Below are 18075 nucleotides of genomic sequence, written 5' to 3' on the forward strand. Positions count from 1 at the left end.
TCTCGGGGAAGCATGTTTGCACTGTTTGCATCGTAGTATATAGATCTGATCTCCGAATACGTACGCTGTGCAGTACTTAGATTAACAGAGCCAATTGGATTGTGAATTGTTCTATTTGGATATCTATCTATTCTTTTGTTGGCTTTGGCCCGAAGTCGATGAAACGTGAATTTCATGGGCTGTTCCTATGTCCTCCAAGTTCTCTACGCGTCAACACGCCTCGAACATGTCCTACAAAGCAAACATGAATCTCCGCGTAAAGTACTGGATTAATTGGCCAGTGGCCGAGGAATACACAATTGAATTCAAGACCAACATGACGTTGCAGCCGCCTGTCCAAATACTGCAAGTCTCAGCCCCATGGGTAACGCCCAGCTGAGGAAATGTTGGACGCATCTTGGATGGTCTTGATCACGCTTGAAGGGGGTTTGAGTCTATGAAGGTAGTAGACCGCTACCATAAACCATGCAAATCTCTTTCCGATCTACAGCAGTGTCCATAAGGGTTTCAACGCACACCTCTAGTCATCCAGATGATCAACCTAAGGCACTCGAAAATGGCCACAGAAGAAATGAGAAAAGAAAAGAGAGGCCAACTTCAGGCACAAACAATGTAACAAATAGATGTGCTTGAACAGAAATTGTCTGATGCTTTATGGCAGTGTCAACAGATTTCTGGCCCCGGTTTTAGTATACAAGGAATGATACACTACACCAAACCAAAGCCGAAGGGGGGCGGAAAAAAGAGGAGTAGAGAACTTCAAATGCATACAAGTGTAGTCTAAACCGAATAACGTGGACTATATCTGCAATTATTCCTAGAGACCCAACACAGAGCCGAAAACCCCACGCATCCAGAAAAAAAAGGCAACAAGAAAGAATAAAAGGAGTTACGAACTCCAAGAAAATAGCATTCGCCTCATCCATGTTCGTGAGTGTCTAAAAGGGGTTTATCCGGAAGGCCCGTTCAGATGGCCAGAAACCGGTACTGGCACAGAGAAAGATGAACTATTACGTGGCTTTGTTGACAATGCCCTCGCCTTGTGCTCTCTTGACTTGGAATTTGTCGGCGGAGTGGGCTGAGATGCGGGTGAGTTCGGTGACGAAGGATTGGCCCCAGAAGGCACTGTGGATGTTAGTCTATATTAAAATACTAAGACTGGCTGAACAACTCACCTGGTGTACTTGGACACGTATCTGTCCAGCTTGGCGAAATTGAGTGCTCGCTGTTCGTCACTCATGGTCACGGCTTCTTGGTAGGCACCTGCGAGTTCTTCCGTGTTCCAAGGGTTGACAATGATGCTGCCGTTCAGACTTTGGGCTGCACCGGCGAACTCGGAAAGGACCAGGACGCCATGGCGCTTTTGTTGTGTGGCGATGTATTCGTAGGCCACCAGATTCATGCCGTCGCGAGTTGACGAGACGATACAGGCATCTGATACGGCGTAGAGGGCAATAAGTTCGTCGAAGTTGACGGACTTGTGCAGGAAGTGAATAGGTTGGAATTCGACCGTGCCTGGTTCAATTAGTGATTGCTCAAGCTGAAATCGAGAGAGGACTCACCGAACTTTCCGTTGATCCGACCAACCAATTCATTTACCACGGCTCTCAGATTCTGGTATTCCTCGACATCTTGTCGACTGGGAACAGCAACTTGTACTAGAACAACCTTTCCAACCCATTCTGGGTGGTCGCTGAGGAATACCTCGAGGGCATGCAGCTTCTGGGGTACACCCTTGATGTAATCAAGACGGTCAACACCGACCATCAACTTGACGCCCTGGAACTTCTGTTCGAGAGTAGCGATGCGCTTCTGGACCTTCTCTTTCTTCAATCCTTCTTTGAACTTCTCGGGGTCAATACCAATGGGAAATGCTCCGCATGTGATGATCTTGCCCTGGAATTCAATCCCGTTAGGTGTAGTTGCAAGACCACTAGCTCTGTTAGTGACAGCCTCCAAAAATCCGAGAGAGTAAGCTTACAGTAAACGCGAACAACTGCTCAAGAAATGACGGGTGTAGTCGTAAGTGTGGAAACCGATAAGATCGCAATGCAAAACGCCCAAAAGCAATTCATTGCGCACGGGCAGAATTCGATAGATTTCACTGCTAGGGAACGGAGTATGCAAGAAGAAGCCGATTTTAACATTCTTCTTGCTGTTACCGATCTCTTCGCGCAGCATCTCAGGAAGCAGCATCAAGTGGTAATCGTGCACCCAGATCAGATCGCCATCCTCCACTTCCTTGGAGATAGCCTTTGCGAACAGACGATTGGCTTCTTTGTATGCCTCCCAGGCAGATTCGTCGAAGGTGATTTCACCGGGGTGGTAGTGGAATAGCGGCCAAAGAATGGAGTCTATGTAAAGTTGGAAGATCAGCATGTCTGCGGCTAGCTCTGCGGGGAACAGCTACTCACTTGAGAACCCATTGTAGTGGCGGTCTGCCAGCTCATCGTCAATGAAGACGGGTACAGCGCCGTATTCTTCCTTCAGACGCTGTTTTACCACTGGGATCTCAGGCTCGGGGACCTCCAGACCAGGCCAGCCGTACCACTGGAAAGTGGTGGATTTGGATAAACCGCTCAACCCGCTGACCAGGCCTCCGGAGGACATGGAGAAATCGTACTTTCCATCTTCGGATCGCTTGATGGTGATCGGTAGGCGGTTGGAGACGAGAAGTAGACGAGCCTCACTCTGCTTCGGTTCTTCCTCATTGGAAGCCATGACGGGAAATTGGAGAACGGAACGCGGATACGAAGAGATGAGTCGAAGAACAGGTGCCAAGTCAGGCGAGGCTGGACTCCTGGATGAAGAACAAAACCTTCAGACAAGAAGAAAGACCAGGCAACCAAACTCCATTCAAAAAAGTCTTGGAGGGGAAAGGCGGAAAGTCAGCAAGGGCGGGGAGCCGAGTGAGGTCACCCCGAACAAACTTGGAAATGCGGTGGAGTTCTTCAATAGCGATCACATTAGGCAAAGCAGGGAATAGAGAGAAGAGATGAATTTATATGATACGGTCTGGAGGGTCTCTTCTTTCTAACAGGGCAAATCAGCCCAACCACTCACAGGTCACCTGCTTTTCCAATGACCGCGCGCTGACGTCGCTGGGCTTACGTAACGCGATCTATAAAATATAGCCACCGATACAGATATCGATATAAGGGGACATATGTATGGATAAACAGCTAATATCATATCAAATATGATAAAGTCAGAGTGAAATTGCCCATTTCTGGCCAGAGTAACCTTCTCTCCTACAAATATAGAGTGGCCAAACATCATGATTCAGAGGCTTAAACCCAAAATTCTAGAACCAAAACTACACTATGTAACCCATACGTACTAAGTTATAGCCATGAATTCACGAATCCCCGAGCACAATATCAAACTCTACAAAGCAGACCTCTCACTCAACCTCCAACCCCCATTCCCATCATCAACAACTCTCCCCTCCCCCTCTAACTTCCCAAGAACCTGCAACACGCCCCCAGATGCAGGCAAGTGCAAACTCTCAGGAACATCCCGGTAAATAACCTTCACAAGCTCAATTGGCGTCCAGGCCTTCTTCCAATCATTCTCACCCTCACCCCCACTCCCACTCTCTCCATCCGAAACATCAAGTTTGCCATACCGTAACACACGCAATACCTCATCTTCCCGCTGTTGCCGATGCTTGATATACTCTCCAATACGCGAACCGGTATTTTCAAGGATAGCTCCATGTCCTGGATACCCACGTCCTGTAGAGACGCGCTCGCGCATGCGGTGTAGACTTGATAGGTAAGTTTTGAGATCCTGGAAGACGGCTGTGCCGTGGCCAAGGACGTCTATACTTGTTAGATTGTATGTTTCAGTAGATACCATATACACATATGCATATGTATACGGATTGGTGATTGGACACTTACTATCACCAGTAAACATAGCCCCCTCCTCCTCAAACAAGAAAACCATATGGTCAGTCGTGTGGCCCGGCGTATGAATCGCCCTCAGGGTAATACCTTCAACAGAGAAGACCTGGCCGTCGGTAATATCATTTTGGTCGGTGTCAGGGTCATTTTTGAAGATTTGTGTATTTGGGCAGATCTTTTGTAGGTCTGGGAGGCCGTTTACGTGGTCGTGATGCCAGTGTGTTAGGAGGGTTTGGGTAATTGTGGCTTTTTCTGTTGTTAGGAGGTTTTGCAGGGTTGCGGCCCAGCTTGGTTTGCCTTCGCCCGTGTCGATTAAGATTCTTTGAGGGCCGTGGCCTAGGAGGTACGTGTTTGTTCCTGTATTTTGTTAGGGTTGAACTGCAGGGGTGGATTGATTGGTGCTGGTTGGTACCTTGGAGTGTGAACTGTAGGCTCGGTTAGCTTGGGCTAAGTGGTCTATGTATAAAAATCTACTCACCTTTCCCGGGTTGCCACCTAGGATTCGAATTACCGAGGCGCTGAGTCGCTCCACTTCAGGGAGCTGGACGAGTTGTGTGGCCATGTTTGATATGAACTGGTGCCAGTAAGCCCTGGTCAAGTGGCAAGTAACAGTGACCAATCAGTGATCGGTTATTATTCAAGATGGCAAAGCTCTGGCGTGACGTTAACAGAGCTGTCGGGACAAGGCACTACTAGTACATCGACACAAATTCTTCCGATGACTCTGTGGTTTTATATGAGTTGCTATATGAGTTGCAACGCGGGGTGCGATGGGCCTCGGCAGCTTATCTCAGCTCCGAGGTGCATAATTTGGCCGCATATATCGTTATGTACGGGTCAACGGACTTGAAGTTACAGTTTAAAGGTTACAAGAGTAGTTACGTTGCCATGAGTGAACAGAAAATTGTGTTGTATGCCATTCCTAACATACAAAAACTGAAATCAGAGTATATCCATTGAACCCACCCAAATATCGGGAATCAACGCAGAAAACACAGGATCATTCATAATTTTTCCCAGAGCGCAACTCCTCATACCCTGCTCGGAAAGGGACACGCGCACCACAGACAATCCATTATAATGGGCCGCCGCGTCACACCGTGTTTCTCAAAGCATGTATCTGAATCGTTCAACACACAAGAGAAACGTAGTTTACACAGGTACCGGGGTTATAACCGAGGTACCTGAAGGTTTTAATTGTTGAGTCATGAAAGAGGAAACCATTTAAGCCTTGCGGGCCATGGTGTTGAGGGCAGAGCCGTCGTGGAACCACTCGATCTGAGACTCATTGAAGGTGTGGCTGAGGGAAACGTCGAAGGCGGGGGCACCAGACTTGGGGTGGACACGGAGAGTCATGGGCTTACCAACCTCGAGCTGAGTGCACATGAGGTCGACCTTGTCCTCGGGCTTGATCTTCTCGTAGTCGGCGGGGTCGGAGAAGGTGAGGGGAAGCATACCCTGCTTCTTCAGGTTGGTCTCGTGGATACGAGCGAAGGAGCGGGTGATGATGGCGAGACCACCGAGGTGGCGGGGCTCAAGAGCAGCGTGCTCACGAGAAGAACCCTCGCCGTAGTTCCAGTCACCAATGACAACCCACTTGATGCCGCGGGCCTTGTAGTCACGGGCGGTGGCGGGGACAGCGTCGTATTCGCCGGTGAAGGCGTTCTTGACCTTGTTGGCCTCACCGTTCTCCTCGTTGATGGCACCGATCAGCATGTTGTTGGAGATGTTGTCCAAGTGGCCACGGTACTTCAACCAAGGGCCAGCCATGGAGATGTGGTCAGTGGTGGTCTTGCCCTGGCACTTAATGAGGATGGGGATGTCAGTGGCATCCTTGCGGTCCCAGGCGGCGAAGCCCTCGAGGATCTGAAGACGGTCACTGGAGGGGGAGACGGCAACGTTGACCGAGGCACGGTCAGCGGGGGGAGCCTGGTAGGTGTCACGGCCAGCATCGTAGCCACGGCTGGGAAGACCGTCGCCGGTGGGAGCCTTGAGCATGAAGTCGTTGCCATCCTTGTCCTTGAGGGAGTCGGTGACGGGGTTGAAGTTGAGGGTACCGGCAACGGTCATGGCGACGACGAGGTCGGGGGAGGCGACGAAGGCGTGGGTGGCGGGGTTGGCGTCGTTACGGCCAGTGAAGTTACGGTTGTAGGAGGAGATGATGGAGTTGGCCTCACCCTTCTTCACGTCCTTACGGTCCCACTGACCAATGCAAGGGCCACAGGCGTTGGCAAGGATGACACCGCCGTACTCCTCGAGGGTCTGGAGCTGACCGTCACGCTCGATGGTAGCGCGAATCTGCTCGGAACCGGGGGTGATGGTGAAGAGAGACTTGGACTTGAGGCCGTGGTCGAGGGCGTCACGGGCGATGGAGGCAGCGCGGGACATATCTTCGTAGGAAGAGTTGGTGCAAGATCCGATCAGACCGACCTTGAGCTCCTCGGGCCACTTGTTGGCCTTGACAGCCTCCTTGAACTTGGAGAGAGGGGTAGCAAGATCGGGAGTGAAGGGACCGTTGACGTGGGGCTCGAGCTCAGACAGGTTGATCTCGACGAGCTGGTCGTACTGGGCACCCTCGTCCTCACGGAGCTGGGCGGCGTACTCGCGGGAGAAGTCACCAATGTGCTGACGCTTGGTGGCCTTCAGGTAGTCGTACATGCGGTCGTTGAAGGGGAACATGGAGGTGGTGGCACCAATTTCGGCACCCATGTTACAAATGGTACCCATACCAGTGCAAGACAGGGATTCGACACCGGGTCCGTGGTATTCAATGATGGCACCGGTACCACCCTTGACGGTGAGGAGACCAGCGACCTTGAGGATGATATCCTTGGGGGTGGTCCAGCCAGACATCTGGCCAGTGAGACGGACACCAATGACGTTGGGGGCCTTCAACTCCCAGGGGAGACCAGCCATGACATCGACGGCATCAGCACCACCGACACCGATGGCAGCAGTAGCGAGACCACCAGCATTGGGGGTGTGAGAGTCAGTACCGATGATCAGACCACCGGGGAAAGCGTAGTTCTCCAGAACGATCTGATGAATGATACCGGAACCGGGCTTCCAGAAACCGATGTTGTACTTGGCAGTAGCGGAGGCAAGGAAGTCGTAGACCTCCTTGTTGATCTCATTGGCACGAGCAAGATCCTTGTCACCGCCAATCTGGGCCTCAATCAAGTGGTCACAGTGGACGGTGGTGGGGGTCTGGACGGAGTCCATACCAGCAGACATGAACTGGAGGATGGCCATCTGGGCAGTGGCGTCCTGGCAAGCAACGCGGTCGGGGCGGAGCTTGAGGTAGGAGGCACCACGCTGGATGTCCTGTCCATGAGGATCGTCAAGGTGAGAGTAGAGGACCTTCTCGGCGTAGGTGAGAGGGCGCTGAAGACGAGAACGGACAATGTCGAGGTTCTCGGACATCTTCTTGTAGTTGATGTAGTGGCCCTACATTGGGTTAGTTGATTGCTAGTGGAACTGCCGGATAGCCACTTACAGTTTCGTGGTTGGTCATCTCGACCTTCTTGTCGAGGGGGTCATTGCCAATGGTAGCGTAGGCCCGGGTCCCGAAAAGCTATTTCATGTTAGTATCTGCAGATATGACGATCCGCCGGCAGCAGCTGTGCGTGCCACGTGTGGCTGGAGCTTGGTTGTGCTTACAAGACGGGACTTTGGGGCCTATTCAGGAAGACAGTTAGCTTTGGATTCATTCAAATTGCGGTCTTGAGGTCGGTCGAGGATGGCAGATGCCAGCCTCGCCGCGACGAGCCGAGGATATGGGAATATAGGATAGACGTACCAGCGCACCGGCGCGCGCGAGGCGGGTAGCGATCATGATTGAAGCTCTTAACAGATGATATAGTACATCCAAGAGCTAGTAACCACCTTCAATGTGAGAGTGGAGAGTGAAGAAGGAAAAAAAGGAAGGAGAAATGGACGAAAGCTTGCTTTTGAGTGGGAGAAAGATTCTACGGGGCCCGAGACAAGAGCCGTAACCGCTTGTTACCCCGGCGATACAGTACGGTATTGGAGCTAAGCCCGCATGCGACGGCAAAGCGATTACAAGGAGTATGGCTGTTCCCGACAATTCTTGAGTTGAGGAATGATAGTCCCTATTGCAGCTATATAATAATTGACTATTAGATCTTGAACACATGAATTCTACTGTTGTTCGAGCATAGTGTACTTCCATGTGAACGTAATGGTGATACCAGACATGTGACGGGTATAATTCGGCCACCAATCAAGTTATTCCCAATTACAACCCCAGTTCGGACCAAAGGCGAAGGTCTGAACTCGGCCTGTTACCCCGGCATGTGGGTTCATCTGATACACGTGTACCCTAGCTCTGCCACTTATAGTCCAGCTATATCAAACTCTAGAGCATAATAATAATGAATGTAAAATGATAAATGTAAAATCAAGGATAGGATATACGGAGCATCATACTGCATGCAGACGTCATCCCAATACAGCGTAAACCGGTGACGCTGAGCCGAGGCGTGCCGACGGCAATCCCGCATCATCGCCGCCTTTGCCTACCAGCCAATCACAGCCCAGGCGTTTCAATCGGGCCCCGTGACCCACAGTCAGCGGAAATTTCATCGCTCAAACTGAACAACTTGGACCCGCTTGGTCTTCTTTCACTCCGGAAATCGGTGGTATCTTTTTTTCACTTGCATCTACGCTGATCGGCTATCCGAGGTTATCGGCAACAATGGGTGCTCTCAGGAGAATCAAGACCAAGCGTCGCACAAGGTATGTCAACATGCACTCTATATTGTCCTCGTTTTATCCGTTCAATGATGTGTTGTGCTAACTCCATCCCAGAGACTACGACCAGGTCCTTCGGGATATCGACTCCCCCCGTCACCTTGAGATCTTTAAGGATAGCAAGGATGTTGAAGACCTCCCTGGCCTAGGCCAGCACTACTGCTTGGAGTGCGCTAAATGGTTTGAGAGTGAATACAACCTCAAGGCTCACACAAAGGGCAAGAACCACAAGAAGAGGTGAGCACACATATGGTGGACCGCCTTCGTGCATCACATATCGCGTATTTACCACGCATCTTTTCTAACGCGCTCTTCCCCAGACTTAAAATCCTCAAGGAAGAGCCTCACAGCCAGGAACTCGCCGAACGTGCTATTGGACTGGGTGTCCCAGACAACGGCAAGCGATCCAAGGAGAACCCCGACGCGATGGAGGATTAAACCAGCCCAAATTCGGCCGGGAAAACAATAAAAGAATCAGAAGCAAAGAAGCACACCTGCTACGCGACCACGACTCTGTTCCAGCACTGAACACCGAATAAAAGTTTCCATCTCTTGACTGTTGATCTAAAGTCACGTGCGGCACCTTTTTTTTATATTGCCGATACTCGCCGGGTTTCCGCTCTTCCGGTTTGCGGGTGACCAAAAACCGCCGACGGTCGGCGAAAACGGCCTGGAAATTTACCCCTTGGCAATACTTCCGAGTAATTCCAATAGAAATCCCTCAATACCAAATAGAATCTAACCTGAACGGGCTTTCGGTATGTTCATGTAGATTGTCTTCACTTTGTGTGGGGGTACTAAGTTATCCGTAGATATACACCGCTAGCTTCATATCCCCAAATCCACTGGTTGTGTACCCAATTGGTTAAAGCTCTTCATTAGCCATTCGTATGCCGCCCACTGTATCAATATTAGTTCCAACCTCGTAATTGAAAAAGGAGGAACATACCTGAACAGCATTCACAATGAATGCCCGAACACTGCAAACCCCCAGACCACGGTAGAATGCCTTCACACCCTCGGCCCGATATGTCTCCTTGGCAATTTGGAAAGAGCTCAATTTCCGTCGTCCCAATAAAGCCTGGCTTTCGGATACCTGGCCATGGTCCCCAATCGTCTGCGCCTGCAACCTCGTCTTAATAACATCCAAAGGGAATACCGAGCCCCAAGTGACAACCCCAGCAATACCCCCACACAGCAAAATATTCATAGCAGATTGATATGTACCGTCATCATCAGAAATCATAAATCGTTTGCATAGTTCGTAGGACCAGAAACTGTCAAATATCAGTAACCAAACACATATACATTTCCCAAGAGAAATATCAAAATATATATCCACAGGGATATAGCATAGATCCGGGGGTGGCGTGGACATACTAGAACCCATAGCCAATTGCATCCCTAGCGCTAGTAATACCTCCACCAAAATAAAGACCCCTCCAGCCGCGCGTGCGGATGATGTCCTTAGCCACCGCCCACGACGATACCTCGGCTCGTGGATCTAGCTGCGCACGACATTTGATGAATTCCGTGGGCGAGGAGATCGTCCAGCTGGCCAGTCCGCCTGCGGCTCCAGCTAGCCAGATTTTGTATGGTGAGACCCCAGTTGGGTTTGTTGGATCTGCTATGGAATTGTCTAGGCTTGTTAGTGTGCGGTTGTAGGCCACGAAGAGGATGGCGTTTAGGGCTCCGTAGCCTAGGATTGGGGCTGCGGCGCCTATATAGAATTGAATATTAATGTGGTGCTTGAGGACTGCAGTGTGATTGTGGTGACAGACCTCGAACTAATGAGGTTGCTTTTTCCAGGCGGCTTAGATGTGTCGGTGATGCAGCTGTATGCCCATCTCCCGCCTGCAGCCGGACTTTGATGACATCAAGAGGGTTGCCGATTATTATTCCTAGTGCACCACTTAGGTAGCCCGCCCAGAAGTCGGAAGCCATGGATTCTAGGCTGAATATGAGTCCGAGAGAGGGGAATGTCCACAGCTAAGTCCAAGTCCATGCCCGAAGCTCCCCCGGCTTTCTGGCGGGGCTGCCCCTCGGCATATCACGTGGAGCCGTGTCTATTTGGTGTAGGCAGACGCGACAGGATCGCGTTGACTTTGACTCATCAACAACCATCGACTTTGAGGACGTGTATAGTGATCTCGTGTACTTTGGCTTGGATTTGGAGCGATGTGCGATGATTGCTGGGCTTATTGGCATCTTTAATTAATTTGCTAACACTGGCAACCAGGTATCGACCACGACCCGCTGGTGAGGGCACGCCCAAAACACCCTTACAACCCAAATCCGTGAACTCGATTGATCGTCTTGTGAGACCGTTTAAATGTCCCGGCTCGGCGACGCCCACACGCGTATCCGAGAAACCGTCCAGGAAGAAGCGGAAGGTTAATTATACCAATGCTGATGGGAGTGTCGAGGATGGGGCGGAGAAACCATACACGAATGAGGACCGGCTTGCTTTGGCGACGAGGGAGGTCAATAAATTTCCTGTGTTTAAGCCTAAGGACAAGGATATGGCGTTTCGAGCGCGGTTTCAAATTCCGTTTATCAATAAGGCTGGCGATGGATACAATGCCGGCCGGGCTGCTCCCACATTGGGCATGAGGCAGGGTGCAACATTTGTTGTTAAACCGCTGCATGATCCTAGTGGAGAGTTTGCGATTGTGTTGTATGATCCCACGGTGGATGACGTTCCTGCTGAGCCTGAGCCTAAGGCTTTGGAGGCGCCCACCGAGGAGAAGCCGATACTAGATGAGCCCATTGTGCACAAGAGTTTGGCGGACATTCTTGGGTTGAAAAAGGATACGGATGAGCGACCGAAGGTGCCTGTTGTCATTGATCCGAGACTTTGCAAAGTGCTACGGCCACATCAAGTGGAGGGAGTAAAGGTATGGTTCCTGCTGGGCCTGCTAGATGAGGAAGCTGATACAATTTAGTTCTTATATCGATGTACCACTGGGCTGGTTGATAAGAATGCAAACGGTTGCATTATGGCAGACGGCATGGGTCTTGGAAAAACAGTACGTTTTAATGTTCTAATTCCCTTGCCTAGTGCTAACAGATACAGCTTCAATGTATTGCATTGATGTGGACACTTTTGAAACAGTCTTCCGAGGCAGGAAGAACAACAATTCAGAAATGTGTTATTGCATGCCCGTCAAGTTTGGTCGGCAATTGGGCCAACGAGTTGACAAAATGGCTTGGGAAGGACGCCACAACTCCCTTTGCAGTGGATGGAAAGGCTTCAAAGACAGAGCTCACTGCCCAGATCAAGCAGTGGGCCATTGCATCAGGGCGTGGAATCGTCAGGCCTTGTCTCATCGTGTCTTATGAGACGCTTCGTATGTATGTTGATGCATTGAAGGATGCACCCATTGGACTTCTCCTGTGTGACGAAGGCCATCGACTTAAGAACAAAGAAAGCTTGACATGGACTGCTTTGAACAGCCTGAACGTTACTCGCCGAGTCATCCTTTCTGGAACACCCATCCAGAATGACTTGTCTGAGTACTTTGCTTTGCTCCACTTTGCCAACCCAAATCTTCTCGGTTCACAAGCCGATTTCCGGAAAAGATTCGAGCTGCCAATCTTGCGAGGTCGAGACGCTGCAGGTACCGACGAAGAAAAGAAATTGGGTGATGAACGACTCTCGGAGCTCTCCGGCGTTGTCAACAAATTCATTATTCGCCGAACCAATGAGCTGCTCTCCAAGTACTTGCCGATCAAGTATGAGCATGTCGTGTTCTGCAATATGTCACAGTTCCAGCGTGGTCTATACGACCATTTTATCCAGAGTCCCGAGATTCGAAGCCTTCTACGTGGAAAGGGCAGTCAGCCGTTGAAAGCAATTGGCATTTTGAAAAAGCTTTGCAACCACCCTGATCTTCTTGACCTTCAGAACGATCTTCCAGGGTGCGAGCATACATTCCCCGAAGACTACTCACCTCCCGATTCTCGAGGACGTGATCGAGAGATCAAGAGTTGGTATTCCGGGAAAATGATGGTTCTTGACCGCATGCTAGCCCGAATCCGACAAGACACAAACGACAAGATCGTTCTGATCAGCAACTACACCCAGACGCTGGATCTATTCGAAAAGCTATGTCGATCGCGTGCATACGGTTGCCTGCGACTTGACGGTACCATGAACATCAAGAAACGCTCTAAGCTGGTTGACAAGTTTAACGACCCAGATGGCCCTGAATTTGTGTTCCTCTTGAGTAGCAAGGCTGGTGGATGTGGTCTGAACTTGATCGGCGCCAACCGTCTGGTGCTTTTCGATCCCGACTGGAACCCAGCTGCTGACCAGCAAGCGCTGGCACGAGTGTGGCGTGACGGACAGAAGAAGGACTGTTTCGTCTACCGTTTCATTGCAACCGGTTCGATTGAAGAGAAGATCTTCCAGCGACAGTCCCATAAGCAATCACTATCATCATGTGTCGTCGACTCTGCAGAAGATGTCGAGCGTCACTTTTCTTTGGATTCTCTGCGCGAACTCTTCCAGTTTAAACCCGACACGCGCAGCGATACCCACGATACCTTCAAATGCAAACGGTGCCGACCCGACGGCACACAATACATCAAGGCCCCAGCTATGTTGTATGGTGACACGAGCTCGTGGAACCACTTGATCAATACCGGAGAGAAAGGCCCTATGAATCAAATCCAGGATCTGTTATTGAGACAAGAGACCAGTGAACGAGACGTTTCTGCGGTCTTCCAGTACATCAGTCATTAATGGAATTATTTGGCATACTTGGCAGTTTCGGGATTTTGTTACAGTCGTTGGCATTTGGTCTTTTTGTATCTTTTGGAGCGTATCATTTGGAGCGAGCGATCATGATCATAAACGAATTCGGGATTTTATTGAATATCAAACTCAAATGGGCTTTCACTGTTTGTAGCTGGATTCGAGTAGTTCGAGGGCATCGACTAAACTGAAATCTTCGCGTCTGTCGGACGACCGATGGGCTACAACGCTGTAAGTTAATATGCCCACATCCAATACGCTAACATCTAGCTTAATCGATAAAGCAAGGCAAAGGGACGCTATCGGTGAAGAACGAACATACGGCCGATTTTTCGCCGATAGCATCTTTTCCACTTGTTTCATTGATTAAGCTAGATGTTAGCGTATTGAAAGTGATGCATTGGACTTCTAGGGTTATTGCGGAATGCTTATGGCTTTGCATTTCTCCGGTTTAGCGACAGAGGCGGAGGTATTGTTGTAGTCGATACCTTCGATTCGTTCCAATCCACGTATTACCTTTATCCTGATGTTTTCGCCTTCCACGCCTCTCCTGATATAGAAACCCTTCTCGCAGACTTTGGTGTGGCGGTGAAGGCGAAGGGACCAAATCAAAGCCAAGTGGACCTTCTCGTCTTATAGCTTGCATACGTGGCTGTCGAGTTCAATGACATTGTAGCCTTGTGCGCTTGCTCATCGATAGCGGAGTAATCCAAGGATCATCATGAAAGAGTAGTCTCTCAGTGCCTAGATAGGATAGGAAAAAGTCCCAGGCTGAAGGCGAAGATGAGTGAAAGTGTGGCCAGGCGGCTGTCAAAAGTTTGTTAAACAAAGGCGGTCAATGCAGCTCAAGTCCAGACCCACTGCTGACATCACAATCTCCGCGTTGACAACGCATCTGTCTTCAAACACTTTGACCTCACTCCTCGATCTGGGCCTCTGACTTGTGGCGTGAATCTCCCTAGTGACGGTCTTCTTTCAGCGCGTCTCTTCACTATGAACATTGCTTAGCCTTGGCTGGAGGAGAACCCGCATCTCACGCGATTCGGAGCGATGGACCAAACAATCCAGCGGTTGCTGAACGATAAGCTCTATGACAAGAGGAAGCAGGGGGCTTTAGAGTATGCCAGCCTTGAGACAGCCCGCCAAAACAATGAGCTAGGGCCTATACTGACCGATGTTTTTCGACAGGCTAGAGAAAATCGTCCGCGACGCCGTTTTCCAAGCGGACCAGGAGAAAATTCAAAAGATCGTTGAACAGCTTTGTCACGACTATGCCTATGCTGTTCACCAGCCCCACGCTCGGAATGGAGGGTTGATCGGTTTGGCGGCTGCCTCGATCGCTCTGGGATCTGTGAGTTTGAGATAACCGTGTACTGCGGGGAAATGTGCTGATACCGGGTTCAGGAAGGGGTTGCGCCGTACTTGGGTGAGATTGTTCCGCCTGTACTGGCGTGCTTTTCGGACCAGGATGCACGAGTGCGTTACTATGCTTGCGAGAGCATGTATAATATTGCCAAGGTTGCCAAAGGAGAAATTCTTCTTTTCTTCAATGAGATCTTCGATGCTTTAGCTAAGGTGAGTGCTGATATGCGTGATGGGGTGCTGCAGAGCTAACAGGTGGTATAGCTTGCGTCGGATTCGGAGTTGTCAGTCAAAAATGGTGCGGAGCTGCTGGATCGACTGGTGAAGGATATCGTGGCCGAATCGGCCGCTTCCTATGTGTCTATTCTACAGCTGTCCGAGAAGGATCGAATGGATCCGGACGCTTTGGATGACCCTGATCTCCCTACCGCTTTCTCTCTTGCGAGATTTATCCCCTTGCTCCAGGATCGTATCCATGTGATCCAGCCGTTCACTCGCAACTTCTTGGTCTCGTGGCTTACTCTTCTAGATACTATTCCTGATCTAGAGCTTGTCAGCTATTTACCGGATTTCCTGGAGGGATTGATAAAGTTCCTTGGCGGTCCCAACAAAGACGTTAATGTTGCGACCCAAAACCTTCTCGATCGATTCTTGGCGGAAATTAAAAGGATCACACGACTGAAGAAAGGTATAGAGGAAAGCCGGAAGGGACAGAAAAGCAACAGGAACTCGGCCGCAAGTGACGGCATGAGTGTCTCAACCGAGCAGAATGTCAACGCCGACGGTGCAAGTGATTCGAAGGGCGACATCGCTGTTGAGGACTCAGACTCGGAATCAATCTTCGATGGAGAGCTCATTCAAACTGACGGGGACTGGATCCCCGGACAGGATGTACAAATCGATCACCCCAAGATTCTTGGTATTCTTGTCGGCTTTGTCAACACCACCTATGAGGAAGAAATGCAACTGACGGCCCTTCGATGGATTGATGCTTTCTTTGAGATTAGCCCGGAGGATATCTTGCCTTTTGTTCCGCGTCTTTTGACCCAGGTGCTCCCAGCCATGTCGAGTGGCTCGGACGGAGTACGACAAGCAGCAAACCAAGTCAACAAATCGCTTCTCGAGTACATATACTCTCTATCGGATGATACAACGGAGGAGACTCAACCCTCTTCGAAGATTCCATTTAACACTGCCAGCAAAGAGACTATAGAGCGTAGGTCATCTACTCCCGGAATCAGGCCTTCAACGGAGACGGTGAGCATCGACATCAGGAAGCAGTCAGCGCAGGACGCTTCCATTGCAGCCACACCACGAAGCAGCGTTGTCTCTACGCCTCTGCCTACTGCTGACCTTGATTATGCCGCCGCTGTCAACTCCCTCACTTTGCAATTTCTCAACGAGCATGAAGCCACACGTGTCGCAGCTCTGTCCTGGCTTATCATGCTACATCGCAAAGCACCACGAAAGGTCGTCGCGTTCAATGATGGAACTTTTCCGGCACTGCTAAAAACGCTATCAGACCCTGCAGAGGCTGTTGTGACTAAGGACTTACAGCTCCTTTCACAAATATCTAGAAACAGCGAGGACAGCTACTTCACTTCTTTCATGGTCAATCTACTACAGCTGTTCTCCACTGACAGGCATTTGCTTGAAGTGCGCGGAAACTTAATTATCAGACAGCTGTGTTTGAATTTGAGCCCGGAGCGTATCTACCGTACTCTGGCAGACTGTCTCGAGAAGGAAGAAGTAAGTGAACTCATCATCTTTCAGCGCTCTATGCTAACATATGCAGGATCTCGAATTTGCCAGCATCATGGTGCAGAATTTGAACAACAATTTAATTACTGCGCCAGAGCTCTCGGAGTTAAGAAAACGCCTGAGAAATCTTGATTCAAGAGTGATATTCCCCGATACCTATGCTTTATACAGAGGCTCACACAATTTTCAGGATGGGCAAATGTTCTTTGTTGCTCTTTTCAGGTCATGGTGCCACAATGCTGTGTCCACCTTTTCTCTCTGCCTTCTTGCTCAAGCCTATGAGCAAGCATACAACTTACTTCAGATCTTGTCAGTGCACCAACATTCTGGATTATGGTCTCCTACTAACACTAGCTTAGTGCCGAACTCGAGATGACAGTCAACATGCTGATTCAGATCGATAAGCTGGTCCAACTCCTTGAATCCCCGGTGTTCACCTGTATGTGTCCGTCTTTCATCCTTCGAGAATCCATAACTAACATCCACACAGACCTCCGCCTACAACTCCTGGAACCCGAAAAATATCCCTACCTCTACAAATGTCTGTACGGTGTCCTCATGCTCCTCCCCCAGAGCTCCGCCTTCGCAGCCCTCAAAAATCGCCTGAACAGTGTCAGCAACATCGGCTTCCTCCACAGTGGCCCCCGCAGGTATGCCAGAAGATTCCCCGCTCCCCTCTGTCCCCCACGAGACTGATTGAGGCCCAATCCAGCACCGCTCAAACTGCCCCATCCTCCTCATTCGACCGGTCCTCTGGTCCGCGCCTCAAAACCCGCGACGAAAACACAATCCGCTGGGTTGACCTCCTCGATAAATTCAAGTCCGTTCAGGAACGCGCTCGCCGCTCCCAGGCTTCACAGCGCCATTCTCTCGACCCCTCCGATACCCTGCTTAATCCTACCCTCACTGCAGCCCTCTCTGCCGCCGCCGCTGACAGATCAAAGGATCGTCCCGGTCTTCCTGATGCTCCGCGTGGTTCTCCGGCCATGAATACCACTGGTAACGCCGGAGCTAGTGGCCCTGGCATTGGCAATGCTGCCGGTCGTGGGCTGGATAGTGGAGTGACGAAGTCGGTTATCCCGGGTCCATCCCACAAGCACAAATCGAGTCTTCCTAACCTGGGACGATTGGGCATTGGAGGACGGAAGAAGAAATAGGGGTTTGCTGGTGCTTTCTTATGCATAGCTTCATTGTTCCTTGTACGTACTTAAACTGGAGATACCCAGCATCCGAGGTTTCTTTGGACAACAGTCTTTTACTATTTACCATTTGCAATGAAATCATTTCTTGTGGCCATGCTTCGATGAAGATCTAGGATGTAAAATTACGCATCTATTCTGAGGATACAAAACGTATGGAGAAGACCAAATCATGAATATTGCAAACACAAGTCCCAAAATAGACTATGAACGAAGAAAAATCAAATATAAATGCAATGAGAAACAGAGGTAGACACATCACAGAAGCACATCTAACCCAAGCCCTTGACTTGTAGCTTGGGAAAAAAAAAAA

At 50.1% G+C, this 18075-nt stretch overlaps 7 protein-coding genes across 7 annotated transcripts; 3 read left to right on the plus strand and 4 right to left on the minus strand.

The window, feature by feature from the left end:
* Positions 1-1010: 1010 nt before the first annotated feature.
* Positions 1011-2721, minus strand: N7508_010886 (glycosyltransferase family 20 protein; the record flags this gene model as incomplete). Its single annotated transcript, XM_058468946.1, has 5 exons — positions 1011-1125; positions 1176-1515; positions 1563-1933; positions 1982-2354; positions 2415-2721. 5 exons carry the CDS (start codon positions 2719-2721, stop codon positions 1011-1013), a joined length of 1506 nt encoding a protein of 501 aa, XP_058316792.1.
* Positions 2722-3387: 666 nt separating this feature from the next.
* Positions 3388-4470, minus strand: N7508_010887 (uncharacterized protein; the record flags this gene model as incomplete). Its single annotated transcript, XM_058468947.1, has 4 exons — positions 3388-3824; positions 3906-4265; positions 4321-4333; positions 4387-4470. The coding sequence occupies 4 exons, from the start codon at positions 4468-4470 to the stop codon at positions 3388-3390; spliced, it is 894 nt and encodes a 297-aa protein (XP_058316793.1).
* A 662-nt stretch (positions 4471-5132) lies between these two features.
* Positions 5133-7743, minus strand: acoA (aconitate hydratase ACO1; the record flags this gene model as incomplete). Its single annotated transcript, XM_058468948.1, has 4 exons — positions 5133-7355; positions 7405-7482; positions 7569-7586; positions 7708-7743. 4 exons carry the CDS (start codon positions 7741-7743, stop codon positions 5133-5135), a joined length of 2355 nt encoding a protein of 784 aa, XP_058316794.1.
* Positions 7744-8625: 882 nt separating this feature from the next.
* N7508_010889 (putative C2H2 finger domain protein) lies at positions 8626-9119 on the plus strand (the record flags this gene model as incomplete). The annotated part of the gene is made up of 3 exons (XM_058468949.1): positions 8626-8666; positions 8739-8918; positions 9002-9119. 3 exons carry the CDS (start codon positions 8626-8628, stop codon positions 9117-9119), a joined length of 339 nt encoding a protein of 112 aa, XP_058316795.1.
* Positions 9120-9509: 390 nt separating this feature from the next.
* Positions 9510-10625, minus strand: N7508_010890 (uncharacterized protein; the record flags this gene model as incomplete). Its single annotated transcript, XM_058468950.1, has 4 exons — positions 9510-9581; positions 9631-9958; positions 10062-10401; positions 10463-10625. The coding sequence occupies 4 exons, from the start codon at positions 10623-10625 to the stop codon at positions 9510-9512; spliced, it is 903 nt and encodes a 300-aa protein (XP_058316796.1).
* Positions 10626-10684: 59 nt separating this feature from the next.
* On the plus strand, positions 10685-13428 carry N7508_010891 (DNA-dependent ATPase RAD54; the record flags this gene model as incomplete). Its single annotated transcript, XM_058468951.1, has 4 exons — positions 10685-10743; positions 10921-11578; positions 11627-11710; positions 11758-13428. 4 exons carry the CDS (start codon positions 10685-10687, stop codon positions 13426-13428), a joined length of 2472 nt encoding a protein of 823 aa, XP_058316797.1.
* Positions 13429-14490: 1062 nt separating this feature from the next.
* Positions 14491-17720, plus strand: N7508_010892 (VAC14 family protein; the record flags this gene model as incomplete). Its single annotated transcript, XM_058468952.1, has 8 exons — positions 14491-14558; positions 14629-14791; positions 14845-15015; positions 15067-16551; positions 16598-16872; positions 16923-17002; positions 17054-17213; positions 17276-17720. 8 exons carry the CDS (start codon positions 14491-14493, stop codon positions 17718-17720), a joined length of 2847 nt encoding a protein of 948 aa, XP_058316798.1.
* Positions 17721-18075: the final 355 nt, after the last annotated feature.

This window comes from Penicillium antarcticum (assembly GCF_028974205.1).
Source record: "Penicillium antarcticum strain IBT 31339 chromosome Unknown utg000009l_segment0_segment0, whole genome shotgun sequence".
NCBI classification, from domain to species: domain Eukaryota; kingdom Fungi; phylum Ascomycota; class Eurotiomycetes; order Eurotiales; family Aspergillaceae; genus Penicillium; species Penicillium antarcticum.